The 24,585-nt window shown below is 42.3% G+C and overlaps 1 protein-coding gene across 26 annotated transcripts in view; it reads right to left on the reverse strand.

The window, feature by feature from the left end:
• Positions 1-24,585, reverse strand: part of DISP1 (dispatched RND transporter family member 1) — a 161,380-nt gene that overhangs the window by 53,435 nt on the left and 83,360 nt on the right. For 3 of the 26 annotated variants that reach the window (XM_073338802.1, XM_073338787.1, XM_073338805.1), the window contains one exon: positions 15,472-15,524. The exons of 22 other annotated variants lie outside the window; for them this stretch is intronic. Coding sequence is in view for 1 of the 4 variants with exons in the window: in XM_073338787.1 (XP_073194888.1) it covers positions 15,472-15,524 (53 nt within the window). In the remaining 3 variants the exon portion in view is untranslated. Of the gene's footprint in view, positions 1-2,113; positions 4,298-15,471; positions 15,525-24,585 lie in introns of those variants that run through there. One more of the 26 variants, XM_073338811.1, reaches the window with a different exon arrangement.

The raw sequence follows: 24,585 nt of genomic DNA on the forward strand, positions 1-24,585 counted from the left end.
TCAGTAATCTAAATATTTGTGACATGCAGTAATGGTTAGGGTACAATCACAATAAAGCATGTAGTTGTTGCTACCTACCCAAGCCATACGAAAGAAGAAGAAGAAAGCATCAAATTTACAGAATAAAAAATTATTCTCCTTCTCTTGCCACATTCAGTATCTCTGTTAAGCTGTTTTTCCTCCACCCCTTCAACAGCTTGATATGCTAACAAGCTGGCCTGTGTTAAACCTGGGACACCATGATTTCATTTCCTGCATTGAAGGCTGGGTCAGGAATTGCAATTCCTATAACAGGGAGTTTCCAGATGTCACCAAGCCAGGATTGTAGATCATGCTGCAAATGGGCACCTAGTGAATTGATTTCACTCAGCTGGCACACAAAGTAACCCATCAACAGCTAGGAAGTGAAGGAGTGGGAATTGGGGAAAAGAGCCAAGGGTGGGGAAAACAATATATTTAAGACCTTCGTAAGTATCTTATTAACCAGAAGTTAACTTGTTTAGTACAAGCTATGAAAAAGAGATTATTATTGGAACCGTCTGTGGTGCTTTGACCAGCCCTTTTTTCTGAAGTATAAATAAATATATACAAACATAATTTAATAATTTTGTATGAGCAAACTACCTGAAGAGGATTTACCAGTTTATTGCTGTTTGTTTTTAATACCATCACATTTGTGGTTTAACAAAAAAAGAAACGCACGGGGGGAGGGGGAAGGAATTATAATAAGTCACTGCAAGAATTACTGTTTTGAAAAAAGATATATAGCTATAGACAAGAGTGTTTTATGTATATGTTTATATTTTATATGTTTTATTTATCTCAGTGTATTAGTAGAAATAGCTCAGCAAAATTTAAGAGCATAGAAAGCAGTAAAAACTCATTGCCTGCAACTGAAGTACTGTCCTTACACTTAATCTTATTTATAGTTTAGTGACTCTGAAACCTGTCTATTACCATATAAAGGGTACTTAAGTTTTCATAATCACTAATACTCTTATAAAAAATAACCCTATTCCGTGCACACTCAAAATCAAAATCTCTCTCTCTTTTTGGGTGTGTACAAGGAGTTACTTGCAGAACGACACCAAAAAGAAACCCACTGCTATGGTACAATTACTGCTATAACAACCACCACAATGCCAATTTGAAAGGTATGTTATGTAACAGGTTAAAAACCTGTATATTTTACAGATTCACTCCACAGCAGTGTGTTGCACTAACAAAGGCTCTGTACCTAAAAAAAATTCTGTTTATCTCTTGATTATATCATGCCCACTGAATTGTAATTATGATATAAACTGGTAAATGTTATGCTGAAATTTTTTGTACACATCCAAATTTCAAAATAAAATTATATTTGGATATCCTTAAAAAATCCATTACTAATTATTTTAATTTTTTCTCTTTAATTGAGAAAAATACTGTGTATTAAATATGCAACTGAAGTGATAAATATGCACGTCAATGCATATCAAGCAGAGCTATTTTAGCCACTATATCAGTTTACTTGCTAATAAAAATAAAATGCATTATCCGTAAGTAGTTGCAGACACTTTACCAAAGCCACTGTATGTACAAAAACAGATGTTTTTTAAAAACCATCGCACTTCAGCAATATTTTTCTTATTAAGCTAGACATCCTAATAATTTTTTGCAATATACTTTTCAATGTACTTCATCCCTGCATTAAATTCAAAACCAGTTATTTAATCTCACATTAGTTAATTTAGCCTCTGAAAAACAAGTGAGAAACTACATATAATTATGCTTTAACAAAAGATCAAAACTACCTACTATAGTAACAATGGACATTTGTATTAGCACTGTTCTGTTTCAGGCACTCAAATGTTTCTGAACAGCTGTAACCTTTTACAAGAAAGGAGTTACTTGTTACAGTCCGGGTAACATTTTAGTGAAAATAAACTGAACATATGTCAAAGTCTTAAATCTGCATTTGTAATAATTTCTGAAATATCAAATAGTTTCACCTCTAGCCTAAAATTTACTACGGAAAAAATGGTTGGATTTTAAATACATTTTTATGTAAAATACTTTCCATGCTTCCTAAACACAAATAAAACAGATGAACAGTTACAGAAAAAAATGCTACCTTGAAATTGACTAACAGTATCTCCAAGGTACGACTATCGTCTTTATGAAATCGTCTTGAAGCAAAGTGTGATTTGTGAACTGCTCAAACAGCAGCAACACAACAGAAACAAACAAGCTGCTTGGAGCTGCCCTACAATACTGCAGAGACAAGCCTGAATGACAAGCATACGCAGATTGCCTTGAATTGGGCATGTTAGGGGCTGGAACTTTCAGTGTTTGCTCTCCTATAGACAGCTGAGTTTCTCTCCTACTTAACCCTTGGGGGCAAGATCTTAATGGTTACAGCTGGTATGGTGAGGGCTTGATCTCAAAACAAGGTCAGAAAGCCAGGATATGAAGGTGACATGTAATTTCTAGCTTTTTCCTGCTTCTACAGGAGTATTCCACCAAATGCTGCTGTTAGTTACAACTTTCTTTGATCTTTTTGATTTAGGTTAGTAGATTAAAGCCTGTTGGATGGTGTTATTTGATTCTTAGACTTATTTTAAGTTTTAGAGATTCAGCTTTCTAGCACATCAGTTTTATCACTTAAGTTTATATGATCAGTTATTAAATCTGTGTATAATTTCTATGTATTTTGCAGACCAAACTCTTTCTTACCTTTACATTCTAAGGAGAAGTATAAACGGGTGCAACTTGCTCCAAAAACAAGTTGTTTGTTTATTTATTTTTGACAGGAGAATAATTTTTGGAAAACGGGATACCAAAGATAGAACTGGTTATAATATGCTCCTTTCAAAATCACTCTGGTCCTTTCTTATCTCCTGAACCACAACTCTCAAAAAGCCCAACAAATCTGACAAACCATGAAGAACAAGTGTGTTGTTTACAGATCACACAGGAAACTACCGTACCTCACCTTTCCTAAACAAGTAAAATCTAAAATCTCCAACACCTTAAAAAGCAAAGAGTAAAATTCTTCCAGAAAAACTGTAGACGACTAATAATTGAAAAATGTCGTCTCTAAGTGAAAGCAATTGTGGGTGGGGCAGACAGAGATTCTGGTGCGTGTAAGCCATATCAGTGCTTTGCCTTGTGTTGTTTTTAAATTTGTGAAACAGTGTTTTGTTACATGACTATTAAAAAAAAAAAAAGGATGATCAACAAGCTAAGTTATCAAACTTGGCACTACTATAGTTTTCAGAACTCCATAGGTCTTATTCATAACTATTTTAGCAAAACAGCAGCCACAAGAGTTTTTGAAACCCCCACAATGTAGTCCTGGCTCCCCATTAGGCTTCAACATAGCCAGCTAACATGACTTCCCCATCATTAGACTTTCATCAGACCCGGTCTACACCTAAAACTTCGGTCAACCAAGCTACAATGCTCAGCACTGTGAAAAATTTCACACCCTGCGTCATGTTGACCTAACCCCAACTATCGAGCAGCTAGGTTGATGTAAGAATTCTTTCGTCAAACTAGCTACCCCCTCTGAAAGGTGGGTCACCGACATCAATGGGAAAAAACCCTTTGCCATTGTAGCGTAGACATATCCTCATCGCGCCTGCTTCCATTCCATCTTTGATGCTTAGGAAAAGACTTCCCCATCCAACAGGCTGACCTGCCATCAGCTCTTAAAATTCCTTAACACATTTCTTCCACAAAGTCTTTCAACAACAAATAAATTGGCACATTCTAATGATAGGTTATCAGACCACTTTGAGATCAGAACTTCTGATCATCTTTGTTGCCTAGCGTACAGTGTCGGAATGATGATCTGTCCAATGCAGACATATCTCTTTTGGAGCATGAGCTGTGTCTTCTGTAATTTGGACCATGCTTTGAATGCTGACAGTGCTCAATAAGTTTGTTTATTTTTACTGTTTTGTTTATTTCTTCAAACTTCTTGAAAGCACCTTTCCCAACAGCTCTAGGCACTTTTACCAATATTTAAAATATAAGAGAAGGCAACAAACTCCAAAATACTACTTGCTAACGTAAAATAGTAAAGACAAATTGATATCTTCCCTTATCTATTATGAATGAACGAACCATTGTCTCAGCACTACCAACTAAAGCACAATCGCACTGCCAATTTTTCATTTTAGGAACACAAAAAGAAAATTATTTTATTCAGTAGTGATTCTTTTTGGGGAACCCCCCCAAAACACTTAAAATATTGCCAGAGTACAAAGACTGCACATACAGATTGAAGCACTTGTTAGAAACGACAGCATACTTGATAACCATACAAAATTATCTTTTAAAAAGATTACAAAAAAACCACACATCCATTTCTGAAGTATGACATTTCAAAATGTACAACCTTAAAATGTTTAAGCCAAGGGGATCTGCGTACTACTAACTCTGACTTGGAAGGGTCTTTTTTCACTGAATCAATCTAGATGGGTTATGGGCCACTCCCAACACACAAATCTCTGCTTATGTCCTTCATAAGACTTCTGTTTATTGTCATTAAAGATCATATACCACTTTTATAAAGTCAAGGTGTTCGCCACAATGTTCTGGCTAACAACATAATGCCAACTGCATAAAACCAGCTCTTCAGCTATTTTACAGTTTCATCTGGATACAATATTATTCTACAGTTCCTGTCTTAAACTGTTGTAAATGTTGCTGTACGCTCCCATACAGACGCTGTATTTCACCTCCATGGTGGGTCAAGTGATTCCTTTCCATACATATTTGTTAACTATCTCCCGGAGCGAAGAGAGGCTGAATAGTTGTAAAGCACTTTGATATCTTAGAGGAAAAGCACTACAAAACTCCAGGGTATGACAACCTATTAAACTGCTCCAACACTACATACACTGCTAAAAACAGTGTTACTATATCTTGGCTCATCTACAAATGATAGCCAAATTATTTCCTAAGATGATATTAAAATGAAAGTATAGTACATATTTATGGATTATCATTAATAAGTTTTCTATATACATTAGGTATAAACACTATCATAAATTTGAATTAAAAGCTTTCCAAATCAGTAACTGCCTGAGTATTACTCAGCAGCATCAGTGGTTGCCCGAAGGTACAGGGCAAGGGGCCTAGCCAAGCCCCCTCCTGACAGAAACAGGACCTCACTTTTGCAGCACAGGAGGCCCAAGATCAGCAGCAGCTCCAGCCAGTACTGCCAACCCCAAGCATTTTTTAAAACATCATGGGATTATCTTAAAAATGAGCTTTTTTTCAAAACCTGGGGGTTTATTTATTTCCTTTCTGATACCTGAGCCTTTAGAATACACTCAAGTCATATTTTCAAGTTTTTCTTCTGTGAATGAGGGCTAGAAACTTACTTTAAAAAAAGTAAAGCAGAGATTTTCACAAAATCACATGCTTCCAGCACCTGGAGCTTTAAGAAGAGTACCAACTTTTGCAAAAATTGCAATAATAAAATTACGAGAGTTGGCAACGCTAAGAATCTGAGTTATTATTTGGAATTGGTGGACTGGCTGTTGGGAGGGATAAAGTATTGTAAGAGGCCCTTTTCTGCAGGGGTGAAAGTAAGCCGGTACGGTGTACCAGTAAAAAGTGGCCACCAGTACAGTACCAGTGGCCGTGGCAGTGCTTTAGGAAGACCCTGCTTAAAGTGCTGCCATGACAGAGCTTTAATGTCATTGCCCCTTTTGCCCCACTCCCCCCAGCCACTGACGGGGAGGGGGGCCAAAAGGAGAAGCTGCACCAGGGCCGGCGATTTAAAAGGGAACGGGGCTCCGTCCACCTCTGCTGCTACAGCAGCAGTGGCCGGATCCCCAGGCTCTTTAAATCGCCGCTGGAGCCCCGGGCGGTGCGGGCCATGCAGCGTGGAAGGACTGGCTGGGGGACACTGATGGCCCAGCCCCACCCCTGCCAGGGGCTGGAGCTGGCTCCCATACCGGTAAGTCTTTGGCTTTACTTTCACCCCTGCCTCTCTGGCATCTTCACACCTTTGGACTACTGGAAAAATCAGACTATATGCTTTACAAGTGATCGGTTATTCTGTCCTCTTAAGCTTTCAGGGACCAATCCCCTGAACTGCGCAGAGAGAATATCCTAGCAGACTAATGCCTAAGTGGGTCAGGCATTGTGGGATTGAGAATTGTGGGGATCTCCCTTCTCCTCAGGAAATAATAAAATGCTAGGTCTGTCATAAATATAAAGGGAAGGGTAACCACCTTTCTGTATACAGTGTTATAAAATCCCTCCTGGCCAGAGGCAAAACCCTTTCACCGGTAAAGGGTGAAGAAGCTAAGGTAACCTCGCTGGCACCTAACCCAAAATGACCAATGAGGGGACAAGATACTTTCAAATCTGGAGGGTGGGGGGAGGAACAAAGGGTTCTGTCTGTCTGAGTGATGCTTTTGCTGGGAACAGATCAAAAATGCAGCCTTACAACTCCTGTTAAGTTAGTAAGTAATCTAGCTAGAAAATGCTTTAGATTTTATTTTGGTTAATTGCTGGTAAAATAAGCTGTGCTGGCGGGAATGTATATTTCTGTTTTTGTGTCTTTTTGTAACTTAAGGTTTTGCCTAGAGGGATTCTCTATGTTTTGAATCGGATTACCCTGTAAGGTATTTTCCATCCTGATTTTATGGAGGTGATTCTTTTACCTTTTCTTTAATTAAAATTCTTCTTTTAAGAACCTGATTGATTTTTCATTGTTCTTAAGATCCAAGGGTTTGGGTCTGTGTTCACCTGTACCAACTGGTGAGGATATCATTATCAAGCCTTCCCCCAGGAAAGGGGGTGTAGGACTTGGGGGGATATTTTGGGGGAAGACGTCTCCAAGTGGTCTCTGTCCCTGTTCTTTGTTTAAAACGTTTGGTGGTGGCAGCATACTGTACAAGGACAAGGCAAAGTTTGTACCTTGAGGAAGTTTTTAACCTAAGCTGGTAAGAATAAGCTTAGGGGGTCTTTCATGCAGGTCCCCACATCTGTACCCTAGAGTTCAGAGTGGGGAAGGAACCTTGACAAGGTCCAAGGAAAGTTGTGAATAGCCTAAATGGATGGGTGGCAGGGAATATGTACAATAGGCAGAAAGCCTAATGCCTCTTTTTCTGGTATACTGGAAAATGGGGTAAAAGTGTTAATGGAAATAGGGACTCACAGTTTGACAGTGAACTTTTTAAGTGAAAAATTAAAAACTGAAAATATTGTAAATTATCAAGTTCAACACATCATTAGCCTATATCGGAGTCAGCAACCTTTCAGAACTGGTGTGCCAAATCTTCGTTTATTCACTCTAATTTAAGGTTTCGCGTGCCAGTAATACATTTTAACGTTTTTAGAAGGTCTCTTTCTATAAGTCTATAATATATAACTAAACCACTGTTGTATGTAAAGTAAATAAGGTTTTTAAAATGTTTAAGAAGCTTCATTTAAAATGAAATTAAAATGCAGAGCCCCCCGGACCGGTGGCCAGGACCCAGGCAGCGTGAGAGCCACTGAAAATAAGCTCGCGTGCAGCCTTTGGCACGCGTGCCATAGGTTGCCTACCCCTGCCACGCTACGTAATTTTGGTAACCTCATCTTTCTCTCCTATTTGTTACTCACTCTGGTCGCATCTTCTACTAGTTTGACTGAAAAAACCTATAGGACAGAGATCATGTGTACCTGTGTTTGTAAAATGCCTACCACAATGAGGTCCCAATCTGACCAGAGCCTTACTAAGAGACTCGAGTAATAAAATTACTAATCCACTATAACAACCTATTAAGTAATGTTTTTTGGTCACATTAAACTGAAAAATCTCCTAGAAGTTACAAAGAATCTACAAAATGTAACCTATTAGTCTTAATTTGGCAGTGTTTCAACACATGTAAGATAAACATACTGCAGCTGAATAGCTCCATTGCTAAGCATCTCATTATGATCAGTCAAGTGCTAGCGTGCTCAGGGCTGTACAAAACACAAATAAAGACAGTCCCAAAATAACTTCATATTTTCTTATAAAGTAAGTGAGGTTAAAAGAATTAGAATGAAAACAATTCAGTTACAGAATTATTTGTTAGTCTAGTTGCTTTGTAGAGCAATGAAATCTCCAACAAAATATGAGACATACACCAACCAACTGTAAAACTGCGGATTAAAATGTATACCTGTTAAGAATGGTGGAGTGGTCTTAAACTGAGATAAAGAAAATAATGAGATATTCATGGAAACTGCAGTTCATGTACTCCAAAAATTATGCACTGAAGTATGGTTCCAGAAACTATTCCAAATATTTAATTAGCCCCCCTATCATACTGTGATGTTCTTGAAAGGCAAAGAATAAGGTTATAATCAGGTTTCAAATCCTGAGAAATTTAGGAGCAAGAGAGCTGGAAATGTGAATTTGAGTCTTAAAAAAACAAAAAACAAAAAAACCCTAACTGTGGAAAACATTGCACCATAAGGAAGCTTAAAATTGTAATATTTGCTATAAAATGGTTGTTTTTATTTCTTCAGTGTGGACTCTATTTGATAGCACTTTAATACTTCTAATGTAGCATTAACTTGTAACAGAAATTTGATCTAAAAATCTTCAATACAAATTTTTCCAACAAATATTTTAAAATTATTTTCATAGATTCATAGATATTTAGGTCAGAAGGGACCATTATGATCATCTAGTCTGACCTCCTGCACAATGCAGGCCACAGAATTTCACCCACCACTCCTAAAAAAGACCTCACACCTATATCTGTGCTATTGAAGTCCTCAAATTGTAGTCTGAAGACCTCAAGGAGCAGAGAATCCTCCAGCAAGTGACCCGTGCCCCATGCTACAGAGGAAGGCGAAAAACCTCCAGGGCCTTCCAATCTGCCCTGGAGGAAAATTCCTTCCCGACCCCAAATATGGCGATCAGCTAAACCCTGAGCATATGGGCAAGATTCATCAGCCAGATACTACAGAAAATTCTTTCCCGGGTAACTTGGATCTTACCCCATCTAAAAACCCATCACAGGCCATTAGGCCTATTTACCATGAATATTTAATTACCAAAACCATGTTATCCCATCATACCATCTCCTCCATAAACTTATCGAGTTTAATCTTAAAGCAAGATAGATCTTTTGCCCCCACTACTTCCCTCGGAAGGCTATTCCAAAACTTCACTCCTCTGATGGTTAGAAACCTTCGTCTAATTTCTAATCTAAATTTCCTAGTGGCCAGTTTATATCCATTTGTTCTTGTGTCCACATTGGTACTGAGTTTAAATAATTCCTCTCCCTCTCTGGTATTTATCCCTCTGATATATTTATAGAGAGCAATCATATCTCCCCTCAACCTTCTTTTAGTTAGGCTAAACAAGCCAAGCTCCCTGAGTCTCCTTGCATAAGACAAGTTTTCCATTCCTCGGATCATCCTAGTAGCCCTTCTCTGTACCTGTTCCAGTTTGAATTCATCCTTCTTAAACATGGGAGACCAGAACTGCACACAGTATTCCAGGTGAGGTCTCACCAGTGCCTTATATAACGGTACTAAAACCTCCTTATCCCTACTGGAAATACCTCTCCTGATGCATCCCAAGACGACATTAGCTTTTTTCACAGCCATATCACATTGGCAGCTCATAGTCATCCTATGATCAACCAATACTCCAAGGTCCTTTTCCTCCTCCGTTACTTCTAGTTGATGCGTCCCTAGCTTATAACTAAAATTCTTGTTATTAATCCCTAAATGCATGACCTTACACTTCTCACTATTAAATTTCATCCTATTCCTATTACTCCAGTTTACAAGGTCATCCAGATCCTCCTGTAGGGTATCCCTGTCCTTCTCTAAATTAGCAATACCTCCCAGCTTTGTATCATCTGCAAACTTTATTAGCACACTCCCACTTTTTGTGCCCAGGTCAGTAATAAAAAGATTAAATAAGATTGGTCCCAAAACTGATCCTTGAGGAACTCCACTGGTAACCTCCCTCCAACTTGACAGTTCACCTTTCAGTAGGACCCGTTGTAGTCTCCCCTTTAACCAATTCCCTATCCACCTTTCAATTTTCCTATTGATGCCCATCTTATCCAATTTAACTAATAATTCCCCATGTGGCACGGTATCAAACGCCTTACTAAAATCTAAGTAAATTAGATCCACTGCGTTTCCTTTATCTAAAAAATCTGTTACTCTCTCAAAGAAGGAGATCAGGTTGGTTTGGCACGATCTACCTTTTGTAAAACCATGTTGTATTTTGTCCCATTTACCATTGACTTCAATGTCCTTAACTACCTTCTCCTTCAAAATTTTTTCCAAGACCTTGCATACTACAGATGTCAAACTAACAGGCCTATAATTACTTGGATCACTTTTTTTCCCTTTCTTAAAAATAGGAACTCTGTTAGCAATTCTCCAATCATACGGTACAACCCCTGAGTTTACAGATTCATTAAAAATTCTTGCTAATGGGCTTGCAATTTCTTGTGCCAATTCTTTTAATATTCTTGGATGAAGATTATCTGGGCCCCCCGATTTAGTCCCATTAAGCTGTTTGAGTTTCGCTTCTACCTCAGATATGGTGATGTCTACCTCCATATCCTCATTCCCAACCATCTCCCCCAAATTCCTAGTTTAAAGCTCTCTTAATCAGTTGTGCCAGCCTCCATCCTAGAAGTCTATTTCCTTCCCTACTCAGATGAAGTCCATCCAGAGAGAACTGTCCTCTATCCATGAATGCCTCCCAATGGCCATACATCCCAAAGCCCTCCTTATAGCACCAAAAGCAAAGGCATTCCATTTCTGTTGGGTAGGGAATGACGGATTGTTCATTTTCACAGACATGTTATATGCCACAAAGTACTCTTTGCTGCTTATCCAATTCCTTTGGGTCAAGAACAGAGTAAAAACCGAGGCTCTGATAAAAATAAAACAGGAGAGGGTAATAGTACTAGGGATGTTAGGTATGACAAGAAGCAGGTCGACTATCTTTTTATGAATCCTTTCATTTCAATTGTTCATGGTACAAAATAGGTAGATTAAGTAGATCCAAGCCCTTTATTTCAAAAGGGGCATTGCAGTCACAAACCTAGTTTCAAAGGAGCCACAAAGGCAGCTGATAAGTACACTCTACTCCTCTACAATCACCTGAGATGAAATCCTAGCCCCACTTAAATTAATGGGTGGGTTTTGCCATGAACTTCAATGGAGCCAGGATTTCACTCCTGGTTTTAGGCAGAAAAGTCCAAGGTTTTGGTGGTTTCAGGCTCCATTTAGGCTTTATCCATTGCATATACTATGTACTAGACTGAAACGTTTAGCACAGCATGGGGTTAAACTGTATAAATAAACAAACAACATATTAAAACATCAAGTGGAGTGGTTTGGTGCTTTATCCAGGGTGTGGTTAGATGAGGCCACAATACACGGGCGGGACTGAAAGAAAAGGCTGGAGTGGTGGGAATGGTAAATCCCTTAGCCACCAATCCTGCAAAAACGTATACACATGTAATTTTACTCAGGTGAATAGTTACACACATTTCCAGGATGCAGGCCTTAGAAGTTAAACTGTAGATAAAGTTTTGACTTGCTACAACTGCTTAATAGTTACTGTGTTTTATGTGCATTTAATTTTCCTCATCTCAGGATGAGGGCAAGGATCCCTTTAGTCCATGTCCCACTAAGGATGATGTGCTTACCCAACCATCTCTCATCATTTAAGCTACCACTTATGTGGCAGCTGTACAGAAGGACTATTCAAAGCCTGATGGAAGACTGTATCATCCCATAGCACAGGGGTAAGAATAATTACAAGTAAAGCATATACCTTTGTACTATCTATACTTTTAGAAGCTGGGGGGCGGAGTTTTTACAATTTGTATTTAATTAAATTGTTTCCTTGTCTATTGGAGGAAACACTGAAGGAGCAGGAGCCACTTATTTTTTTCTTTTGTTTTAATAAATAAAAATAAAAACACAACCTGAGTAACTCAAGTTGCCTTATTCTAAGGGATTGGAGTGGGAGAAGGAAAACAAAACTACAAAGGTACTGAAGAATGTACATATGTACTTCTGTGTAAATAAATGTGTGTTTTTGTCATATTTGTGGATTAGGGGAAAGAGTTAAGAGGTATGGTGGGAGAGAAGGGAATGGATAGAAAGGATCCAAGATATTTAAAATGGTTGCTGCTTTATACTGGCATTCATCTAAATATCCTTTCTTTTCAGCAATGTTTATACAAATACAGGTCTAACAAGACTGCCAGATACATATGCAAATCTCTTCCAACATAGGGAATCATCATATCCATAGGAATTAAGTACTGGGCCTTTCAGCTTCAGGCTGCCAGTTTGAAATCTCCCCAGTTTAGTGAGGGCCAAAGATTACTGCCATCTGATAGATAGCAGATGTGATGTAAATTGGTTGTCCCAATCCAGTTCCCACTCAATGGGCCTTTATCACAAAATTTTCCACAACAAGCACCCTAAAGAAATTGAGCTTGGAGAACAAATGGAGTGTAGAGATTGGCCTACACTTACGCCCCAAGAAGTGGTCTTTCCAGCTCCAGGTGGAAATGCATTGGGGAGAGGGGAGTAAGAAAGGAAAACGTTAGGGGTCAATACTGCCCATTCTGTAACTTGGTCGATGGATAAACAGATGCTTTCAGGCTCTTAATCTAGAACATTTTGGAAGCAGGAAATCCACCAAACACTAAGTTCTAAGACTCTATTAAACAGAACTAGACACCTTTGACTGTTTGTTTGTTTAAACACAGTGAAAAGGGCATATTTGAAGTTGCATCATCTTAAGTGATACTGAAGGCAAAGTAGCGCAGACTGAAGGTGTCTAGTTCAGAGAGTGTTGTAACAAAATAAGAGTTGAACTTCTTAGGGCAAGACAGTGTTACTCATCTATGCAGTCCCCAGTACTATGCATTCCCAGTGCTGACTGGAGTAGACACTCAAATCACTATGGTTCTGCAACTAAATACAGCAGGATAGAAATAATGGTTACTTATTTATTAAATATTTTCAGACATTCCAAGTATGACAATCATGTTTTTCTAGTTTTTACATAAAATGGCAACAAGCCACTCTCTCCAGCAGTGATTCTCAGACTTGGGTATTTGAGAAGAACTTGGCTGTACCATACATCCCAACTGTGCCTATAGCTGCATCTTACCACATAGGTATTGTATTCTAGTAGTTAATTTGTTACACACTACCTACTTGTAGATGAGTAGGAAAACTACAGTATCAGTTAAGTGATTCTTCAATGTAGATCTAATAGAGATAAATGTTTTACTGACAATGTCCTTGCATTAATATTGACATTAACTGGAAGTAGCCCTACACTGCTCCACAAAAACCACAGAGTCCTAGCTCCCACAGAATTATGCACAACAAACTAACACCTTCCCCCTCACCCCCATACATGGGCTTGGGAGCCAACAGTTATACTTTTAAAATAAAAAAAATCCAAGTAATTTATTAAGCAGAAAGTATCACAAGCAGCAAATTCAGATTTAATATATTCTTGTGCAAATAATGTGGACTATGCAAAAATGCCTTCATAAGTAAGGCAAAGCATATAAGTTAAGACACAAGTTGTTAATATCTTATGTAATTTTCAAGTGATGACATGAGCGCATCTTGTTCCAAGCAAAGCCTATTTGAAGAGGAAAATTGATTGGTTTCATTAGGTACCTGCTAGTAATGGTACCTAATTTTTCAAAGCAAAGTTTAATAGTTCTGTTATTAACCCAAATGCACTGCATGATTCTGTAAACAGAGAACAAGTTACATTGAAGTGCAGCTGTAAAAACGTGTTTACACATACACTAACATACTTTTATGCACATTCCTTTACCACAGGTGTATGTTTTCCACTATGAGCTATAACTAATATGAATCTTACTTAAAGCTGCACGCACAGAATATCAAACTAGGCCGTTCTACAAATTACCATGGAGGGAAAGCTATAAAGGAGTGCTTTATCTGTATACACAAAAAACAAATGATGCAAATAGCGATATGTAGTAAGCCATCCTTTGCACAACATTAATATTCTAACCACTTAATAGCACTATCGTGATGCTATAGTAAAACTCTTTGCACTTTGGATTCTACAGCAAATATCACATATTTATGACCAGTGCAATTAATCATGCAGACAACATGAAAGTGTGCTTTCTCCTAGCATTTGGAAAAATTTAGGCAACAACAGCAGTCAAAGAAAAAAAAAAAGTAACTGCCACTATACCAAGTTAATGTAACCACAGGAATTTTTTTGTCCAAATTCATGTTCCAATTTCAGATAATAAAAATGCCTACGTTGTTTGTTTGTATTAATTCAGGTATCAAGTGTACTGATTTTTAAAAAGTACAGAACATTTGTTGTCTTTAAGAATCAAAAGCACTAAACTTAAAATCAGAATTTACCATGACCACAAAAATATTAATAATACATATAATACATACCCTGTGGAGTTCAGAATTATTCTTGTTTGTTATTCTCCTTCAAGGATGAAGGAAGAAAGTTGGAAGTGTTCAATTAAGAGCAAATTATGCAACATTTGTAGCTCTCAAACATTTCTTCTACCGAATGAAGAGTTCAGACTTCAACCTGGGAGGTTACTGCTTAGTCAAAAAACCTGCTATGCCAAGCACTCTAATCTCTTGTTTTTTCAAGGGATTTCCAAAATGCAATATCCAAATCTTCAAATAATGCACAAGCTACTTCCCCCCCACGCCGCTTTTGTTCAGCACCTACAGTTTATCTCCACCTTTCTTGATTAGAGAAATGAAATAAGCACCAGATTACTTTTCTTCTTCACAAAAGAGCTCCAAGTGGTTTGAGTAAACGGATACTGCTACAGCTCATACAGAAGGTTTTATTTGATCTTCGCTTTGCTGACACACTAATGAAGGTCCAAGCAGACAAGGCAAGAGAAAATGTTATTTGACCACAAATTTAATGTTTATTCACTAGACTGCTTGCCTTTGAGAGGGTTGCCCAAACATAGCTCTTGCAATGCAGAGTCAATCTTTTCTAGCTGTCTCTTAGCAAACATATGGGAGCCTGGGAATTTCTCATGCATTCAGATAAATCAAGAACCAGACCTTTCAGACCACTAACATTTAGTACCTTTAGAAGGAGATGTCAGATTTTTCTGGGACTCTCTGACTTTACATTGTTTAGATTACACCAAAGTCACCACTTTTCAAAATCAAAACAAAATTATTTCATATATAATAAAATGGGGACTTCATCATTTCAAACACAGTTCTCTAAAACAAATCTGAGACAAACATGCTTTTACATTTACTACTGCAGATCTCAAACCCTATAACAGAGAAACCTAAATTATTAAATATATGCATCGTATCTGGCTCTTAAAATGTACTGCAGCCTCTCTATTTGTCTGCATGATTTTTCAAATGCAACATCTATCCTTTTTGTATCACGCTTCTTACACTTATTCAAAAAAGTCATACCTTAAAAAACTCGGTCCAATGTTTTCAGCAAAGCGGCAGCGCTCATCAATTACCTGAAACCAAACCACTTTGGGTTATATTCTTGTTGGCTCTCCTGAACTATACATGACTAGTCACTACTTTGACAGGAGTCTCAAAACTCCTAGGAAAAAACACAGGTGCTGCAGGAAGTTGTATTGCAATACAGCCAAACACTTAAAACTCCCCCCCAAATTATTTTTGAAATCATACACACTTTTTTGCTTGGGACCAGTTCAACATACTCCACATACTATCCTGAAAGTTAGGTCTTTCCAGCATGGCCAGTTGTCCAAAAAGATTCATTTTAAGGCTTGCCAAACCTGAAGTATATCTGAGATTTGGGCTTGGTATGTTCAATGGGACATCTGGCTAAGAAAAAGAATTCAGAATCAGGCTGAATCCTGACTATTTTGGCTATAATTTTTCTGTTAAAAACAGATCTCTCCATGTACAATTACTAGGTAGACAAACAAGGTACCTGTTTTGAGCTACACTTATATGTATGAGCTATATCTATTTTTAGGTGACAGTTAATTTAATATTACATTTCCGTTTACACTGGAGAATTATTATTTTTTAAATAGATAAGATGTAACAACTCAATTCTCTTAATACTTCCCAAACAGGAATTAAACTATCTGAAAGGGATCTAAACCTCAAACAGTTTAACTACAGAAAGAGAAAAAATGCTTACTCACTTTCTCGTAACTGTTGTTCTTCGAGATGTGTTGTTCATGTCCATTCCAAGAACAACAGTTATGAGATGGGGAGTAACCGTTTTTCTTCTTTAAGTGATTGTTCATGTCCATTCCAAGCAGGTGATTCACAAGCTAGAGCTCAGGAGGTGGGGTCGGAGTTATCCACAGAAAAGAGCACAGCTCGCCCAAAAGCCGCATCGTCCCTGGACTATTGTGTAATTGCATAGTGCGACGTAAATGTATGTATCGAGGACCATGTGGTTGCCTTGCAAATTTCCTGAATAGTGACTTGTGCCAGGAACGCCGCAGAGGAGGCCTGGTCCCTGGTAGAGTGAGCAGTTATCTGCGGAGTGAGCTCCTTTGCCAAAGTATAGCACTCCCTAATGCAGGATGTTATCCATGATGATATGTGTTGAGAGGATTCCGGGAGGCCCTTCGCTACAGCTACAAAGAGTTGGACCGACTTCCGGAACGACTTAGTTCTCTCTGTATAGAAGGCTAAGGCCCAATGCACGTCCAGCGAGTGCAGCCTGTGCTCCCTATCAGAGGAGTGTGGCTTGGGATAAAACCCTGGGAGGAAGATGTCCTGGGTCATGTGAAAATGGGAGACGACCTTCGAGAGAAAAGCCAGATGAGGCCTGAGCTGGACCTTATCCTTATGAAAAACCGTGTAAGGGGGCTCAGACGTGAGGGACCTGAGCTCTGAAACCTGTCAAGCCGAGGTAATTGCCACGAGAAACGCAACCTTGAATGAGAGATATAACAGGGAGCAGGTGGCCAGAGGTTCAAATGGCAAGCCTGTAAGCCTGGAGAGAACTAAATTGAGGTTCCAGGCAGGGACAGGCTGACGTGTGTGGGAAGAGCCTGTCCAAACCCTTGAGAAAATGACTGACCATAGGGTTTGCAAAGACCAAGAGATCATCTGAGCCCAGATGGAACCTGGAGATAGCAGTCAAGTGGATCCTTATTGATGACCGGGACAACTCTTATGCTTTAGGTGAAGAAGGTAGTCCAGTATAAACGGTATGGAGGCAAGGAGTGGCGACTAACTACGTTTTTTTTCATAGATTCATAGATATTTAGGTCAGAAGGGACCATTATGATCATCTAGTCTGACCTCCTGCACAATGCAGGCCACAGAATTTCACCCACCACTCCTGCAAAAAACCTCTCACCTATGTCTGTGCTATTGAAGTCCTCAAATCGTAGTTTAAAGACTTCAAGGAGCAGAGAATCCTCCAGCGAGTGAACAGTGCCCCATGCTACAGAGGAAGGCGAAAACCTCCAGGGCCTCTTCCAATCTGCCCTGGAGGAAAATTCCTTCCCGATCCCAAATATTGCGATCAGCTAAACCCTGAGCATATGGGCAAGATTCATCAGCCAGATACTACAGAAAATTCTTTCCTAGGTAACTCAGATCCCACCCCACCTAACATCCCATCACAGGCCATTAGGCCTATTTACCATGAATATTTAATTACCAAAACCATGTTATCCCATCATACCATCTCCTCCATAAACTTATCAAGTTTAATCTTAAAGCCAGATAGATCTTTTGCCCCCACTACTTCCCTCGGAAGGCTATTCCAAAACTTCACTCCTCTGATGGTTAGAAACCTTTGTCTAATTTCTAGTCTAAATTTCCTGGTGGCCAGTTTATAACCATTTGTTCTTGTGTCCACATTGGTACTGAGCTTAAATAATTCCTCTCCCTCTCCGGTATTTATCCCTCTGATATATTTATAGAGAGCAATCATATCTCCCCTCAACCTTCTTTTAGTTAGGCTAAACAAGCCAAGCTCCTCGAGTCTCCTTTCATAAGACAATTTTTCCATTCCTTGGATCATCCTAGTAGCCCTTCTCTGTACCTGTTCCAGTTTGAATTCATCCTTCTTAAACATGGGAGACCAGAACTGCACACAGTATTCCAGGTGAGGTCTCACCAGTGCCTTGTATAACAGTACCAACACTTCCTTATCCCTACTGGAAATACCTCTCCTGATGCATCTCAAGACCGCATTAGCTTTTTCACGGCCATATCACATTGGCGGCTCATACTCATCCTATGATCAACCAATATTCCAAGGTCCTTCTCCTCCTCCATTACTTCTAATTGATGTGTCCCCAGCTTATAACTAAAATTCTTGTTATTAATCCCTAAATGCATGACCTTACACTTCTCACTATCAAATGTCATCCTATTACTATTACTCCAGTTTACAAGGTCATCCAGCTCCTCCTGTAGGATATCCCTGTCCTTCTCTAAATTGGCAATACCTCCCAGCTTTGTATCATCCGCAAACTTTATTAGCACACTCCCACTTTTTGTGCTGAGGTCAGTAATAAAAAGATTAAATAAGATTGGTCCCAAAACCAATCCTTGAGGAACTCCACTGGTAACCTCCCTCCAGTCTGACAGTTCACCTTTCAGTAGGACCCGTTGTAGTCTCCCCTTTAACCAATTCCTTATCCATCTTTCAATTTTCCTATTGATCCCCATCTTATCCAATTTAACTAATTATTCCCCACGTGGCATGGTATCAAACGCCTTACTGAAATCTAGGTAAATTAGATCCACTGCGTTTCCTTTGTCTAAAAGACCTGTTACTTTCTCAAAGAAGGAGATCAGGTTGGTTTGGCACGATCTACCTTTTGTAAAACCATGTTGTATTTTGTCCCATTTACCACTGACTTCAATGTCCTTTACTACCTTCTCCTTCAAAATTTTTTCCAAGACCTTGCATACTACAGACGTCAAACTAACAGGCCTATAGTTACCCGGATCACTTTTTTCCCCTTTCTTAAAAATAGGAACTCTGTTAGCAATTCTCCAATCATACGGTACAACCCCTGAGTTTACAGATTCATTAAAATTTCTTGCTAATGGGCTTGCAATTTCATGTGCCCATTCCTTTAATATTCTTGGATGAAGATTATCTGGGCCCCCCGATTTAGTCCCATTAAGCTGTTTGAGTTTCTCTTCTACCTCAGATATGGTAATATCTACCTCCATATCCTCATTCCCATTTGTCATGCTACCATTATCCCTAAGATCCTCTTTAGTCTTATTAAAGACTGAGGCAAAGTATTTGTTTAGTTATTCGGCCATGCCTAGATTATCCTTGACCTCCACTCCATCCTCAGTGTTTAGCGGTCCCACTTCTTCTTTCTTTGTTTTCTTGGCCAGGTAAGTAGCCCTGGTGGAGGGCTTTCTACTACCCAGGAGGACTTGTCTGACCTGGTCCAAACAAGACAGCTCTGTGGCACTTAGCCATGGAGCATCCAGGCCGTAAGGTGGAGCGACTCCAGATTCAGGTGCTGGAGTCTGCCCTGGTCCTGTGTGATCAGGTCAGGGACCAGCGGTAAAGTGAGTGTGGCCACTATGGAAATTTCCAAGAGCGAGGTGAACCGGTGCTGACGTGGCCACGCCAGTGCTATTAGTATGACTCGGGCCCAGTCCCTGTGGATCTCGAGGAGCATCCTGTGGACTAGGGGGTTGGGTGGGAAAGCATATAGCAGGCAGCCCTTCCATGAGAGAAGGAAGGCATCCCTGATGGACCCCAAGCTGTGGCTCCCGAGGGAACAAAACGTCTGATATTTCCTGTTGCCCGGAGTGGTGAACAGGTTTATCCGGGGACAGCCCCAGAACCGGAAGATTGAGCTCGCCACGTCTGGCTGCAGGGACCACTTGTGGCCATTGAAGGTCCAGCTGAGGCTGTCTGCCAGTGTGTTTCGCACCCCTGGGCGGTATGAAGCCGGCAGGTAGATCAAGTGCTCTATGCAGAAGTCCCACAGCACAAGGGCTTCTCGGCACAGGGGAGAAGAGCATGCACCCCCTGTTTGTTGATATAAAACATCGCCGAGGTGTTGTCCATGAGGATTGAAATACATCTGCCCATTATGTGCATTCTGAAGAGTAGCATGCCAGATGCACTGCCCTCAGCTCTTTGACATTGATGTGAAGAGAGAGGTCCACCGGAGACCAGAGGCCTTGGGCCTTGAGGTCCCCTAGGTGAGCCCCCCAACCCAGATCCGAGGCATCTGACACCAAGGTGAGCGAGGACTGAGGGCTGGCAAAAGGCACCCCTGCACAAACCATTCGAGGGTTGAGCCACCATAGGAGGGAGTCCAGTACCAGGCGGTGCAGTGTTACGACCCTGTCCAATGGATCTCTGGCTGGTCAGTACACAGACGCCAGCCAAGACTGGAGTGGGCGCAGCCTGAGCCTGGCATACTGCACCACGTATGTGCAGGAGGCCATGTGTCCCAGCAGCTTTAGACAGTTTCTTGCCGACGTCGCGGGGAACAGTCTGAGGCTCTGTATGATGTCCTGAAGTGAGCGAAACCTGGCCTCCAGGAGGTACACCCTGCCTTGGGTAGAGTCCAGGACCGCGCCTATGAACTCAATCCTCTGCACTGGGGACAGAGTAGATTTCTCCTCATTCAGGAGGAGACCTAAGTCGAGGAAGGTCCTCCTTATAAACTTGACCCGAGCCTCCACCTGGGCTCTCAAGCAACCTTTGATCAGCCAGTCATTAAGGTATGGAAAAACCTGTATCTGGCGCTTGCGCAGGAACGCCGTGACAACTGCCATGCATTTCATGAATACTCGGGGGGCAGTTGACAGTCTGAACGGGAGGACGGCAAACTGGTAGTGGCCTCTATTCACCACGAACCTGAGGTAGTGTCTGTGATGTGGGACTATTGCAATATGAAAATACACATCCTTCAAGTCGAGGGCGGATTACCAGTTTCCTGGATCCAGTGAGGGGATAATGGAGGTTAGTGAGACCAAGTGAAACTTGAGTTTCTTTACGTATTTGTTGAGCTATCATAGGTCCAGTACGGGTCTGAGCCTCCCCGCCTTGGACTTCGGTATGGGGAAATACTGGGAGTAGAAACCCTTGCGCCTTAGCTCCAAGTAGGGCAGTGGAGGACATTCCTCAGGAGGAGGGACTGCACCTCTTGAATTAGAAGTTGCTCGTGAGAGGGGTCCCTGAAGAGGGATGGGAAAAGGGGTTGGGGGGGTGGGAGGGTACAGAATTGGATGGAATATCCCCTCTCTACCGTGCAGAGCAGCCATCTGTCTGAAGTAATTCGAGACCAGGCACTGTAGAAAGGGGATAGATGGGACGAGAAAGTAAGATGGGAAGGATCCAAAGGTCATACTGGCAAGCCGTCCTCGACCATACCCTCAAAAGGGTGGTCTAGAGCCCGGTGGGGCCCTGGGCTGGCCCGAGCTTTGTCCAGAGGGAGGGCGTTGCCTCCTCCGAGTGCTCCTGTTCCACCTACGCGGAGCATCCTGGCGGTTTTGGGGTTGGTAAGGACAAGGAGCAGGTTGAGGCCTAAAATGTCTGTGCTGGGTAGCAGGCGTTTGAAGCCCCAGCGAATGAAGGGTAGCCCTCGAGTCCTTCAAGCTATGAAGTCTCTTATCAGTCTTCTCAAAGAGAGCTACACCCTCGAAGGGAAGGTCTTGAATGGTCTACTGGACCTCGTGGGGAAGACCAGAAACCTGTAGCCAGGAGCCTCTCCTCATAAACTACCCCTGTGGCCAAAGTGCAGGAGGCTGTATCCGCCGCGTCCAAGGCCGCTTGCAAAGACACCAGTTTCCCCTCCTCCACGAGCGCAGAGAACTCCCCCCAAGCTTCCTAGGGCAGAAGTTCTGTAAACTTAGCCATAGACAAGCAGGTGTTATGCCCGTACGGCTTACTACGGCCTGCCGGTTGGCTATACGAAGTTGCAGGCCTCCTGTCGAGTAGACCTTCCGGCCAAAGAGGTCCAGTTTCTTGGCATCCCTGTTTTTAGGGGTGGATCCTTGAAACCCTTGATGTTCTCTCAGATTGGCCGCGTCAACCACCAAAGAGTCCGGAGGAAGGTGGGTGTAAAGATGTTCATACGCTCTAGAGGGAACAAAGTAGCGGCGCTCGGATTTCTTGGCCGTAGGTGCCAGAGAAGCTGGAGTTTGCCACAAGTTCTTAGATGTTTCGGTTATCGACTTGATAAATGGCAGTGCAACCCTGGATGGGCCGCAGGGAGCCAGGATGTCTATGACAGGGTCTAAATCCTCTTCCACCTCCTCTGCCTGAAACCCCAGGCTTTGGGCGGCCTGCCTCAAAAGCTGTTGAAGAACCCGACTGTCCTCCAAAGCTGGGTCCGTTGAAGTCCCCTCGACCGCTTCATCGGGTGAGGATGAGGAAGAGAGAACAGGAGGTGGGCCCAGTTCACTGCCTTCGACCCCCCCGGGGTCCCTCGGCAAGCGGTACTCGGGCTGTGGAGCCAGTACCGATGAAGAACTCTGCGCCGCAGCCAGTGCTGGGGCAGATAAATCCAGTGGGACTGAGACCGTCGGGGTCGGTAGGGACGGAGCTGAGGCTTCCACCGGTGCCGTCACCTGGAGAGCTGGTGCTGGAGCTGGCTAAGGTATCGGTGCCGAAACCATGTGAGTTGGCGGGGCCACTCCGCCAGAGGGCGGCGCCGTCATCGGTGGTGCAAGCACTGACTGTGGCACGAACGACACCGAGGACACCGACACCATTCTGGAGCGCAGAGCATGAACTTGACACTGGCTCTGATGGTATGCCCAGGGTGTCCAGAAGGGCCATTGAGCAGGTGGTTGCGACTGTTGTTGCCACGGTGCCAGATACGGTTGGTGACTGCGCTGGGACCTGGACTTTCTGCTCCGCGATCTGCTAAATGGAGCTGAGTCCACCTCCGACTCCGAGGTATCTGAATAAGAAGACCATGGAGGAGCAGTGCCCTGGGTCGCCAACGAACGACTACTTGATTCCAGGGAGCTTCCTGCGTCTGTGCAGGCGGTGCCGGAGATGGAAAGCGACGGGCCATCATGGTTGGCTTACCCCTGGAGTGGAACAGGGGGCGTGCGGTCACCGGAGATTTGTCCCTCCTTTGGGGGGAGGATGGCACCAGGAGGCACATCAGGTCCGTTGCCGCCTCGAATGCCTCCAGCATCGATGGTGGTTGTATGTCCACCAGATGGTCTGGGGACCAGGGAGGGTTCGGACTCGACTGGAACCTGGCCGGGGCAGGAGTCGATGAAACCCTGGGCGGAAGCGAGGCAAAGGCGGTCTGTCCCGAGCCACTCACAGACAGCGCCAGCCCTTTAGGTTTCAAGGAGGATGATCGGTCTCTCACCAGCCTCTTCTTCTTTACCGGCACCGGAGATGGAAAACGGTGCCGAACTGAGGCTGACGCCCTATGGCCTGAGTAGTGGCAGTGCCGGTGGGCTTTAGAGTCTTTAGCCGGGCCCGTTTTGCGTGCCGTTGGTGCCAGAGTGCTGCGCACCGAAGAGGACATGCTCAGTGCCAGGTTGTTGGGTCCCGGGTCAGATTGCGGTCTCAGAGTCGCCTCCATGAGCAGGAGTTTTAGTCTCTGCTCTCTGTCCTTAAGGGTTCTTGGGCAGAAACCCTTGCAAAGGCGACACTTATCCTTTTGGTGAGTCTTACCAAGGCACCACAGGCAAGATGAGTGAGGATCACTCTTGGGCAAAAACTTTCCACAGGACTCACAGAGTTTAAACCCCAGAGACCCGGACATACCCCCCAGGGGGAAACGAACTATCTAACAAACCACTACTAACTATATGAAGAATTACAACTATAGAGAATAACTATGGAACTATGTACAGTAAGAACAAAGACACTTCTAAGGCGCTTGCTGTAAAAGTCAGCAAAGTTCCAGCTAGCCATCACGGGCAGTAAGAAGAAACTGATGGGGTGGGGGGGTCGGCGGGGCCCGATATTGGGTGCCATGAAGGCACCACTCCAAAGTGCGCGCAGGCCAACCCTACGGACGCTGCTAGGGGAAAAAACTTCCGGCTGGCATGCACGCGGCGCGCACACACCTGCTTGAAATGGACATGAACAATCACTCGAAGAAGAACTGTACTTAAGATAAAGTTTTCCTTAAACATACCTCTCTTTCTGCCCTCTCCTCTCCTCCCCCCGCCCAGCCTTGGGAACCCTGAAAGCACCAAAACGGTTGTCGTTCCCCTGGTAAGAAGAGAGGATTTAGGAAGGCTGAACAGGGATTTTATAGCACCCTGCATACCAGAGAGTACAGCCCTGTGGGGGATCATTGTACTCAGGGACAGAAGGGAGCCTGGGCATGGACCAGTGGATCCACATAGTACAGATGCAGTGACAAAATACCACTCTCACCCTGGACAAAACACAAGGTGAGAAATACACAGCATCTTCAGAGACTACTGTAGGCATAAGACAGCAGCAGCAGCTGCAGAGCAGTTCCACAGCCTGAAGAAAAAACTGGTCTCCTCTTCCCAACTCCCCCCTCAGCCCACTTAGTTGGGCTATGTACTGCATTCAGGATTTGAGCATTAGTAATCTTAGGCCTGGTCTACACTTAAAATTTAGGTTGA

The sequence above is a fragment of the Lepidochelys kempii genome, chromosome 3 (genome assembly GCF_965140265.1).
Source record: "Lepidochelys kempii isolate rLepKem1 chromosome 3, rLepKem1.hap2, whole genome shotgun sequence".
In the NCBI taxonomy this organism is placed as follows: Eukaryota; Metazoa; Chordata; order Testudines; family Cheloniidae; genus Lepidochelys; species Lepidochelys kempii.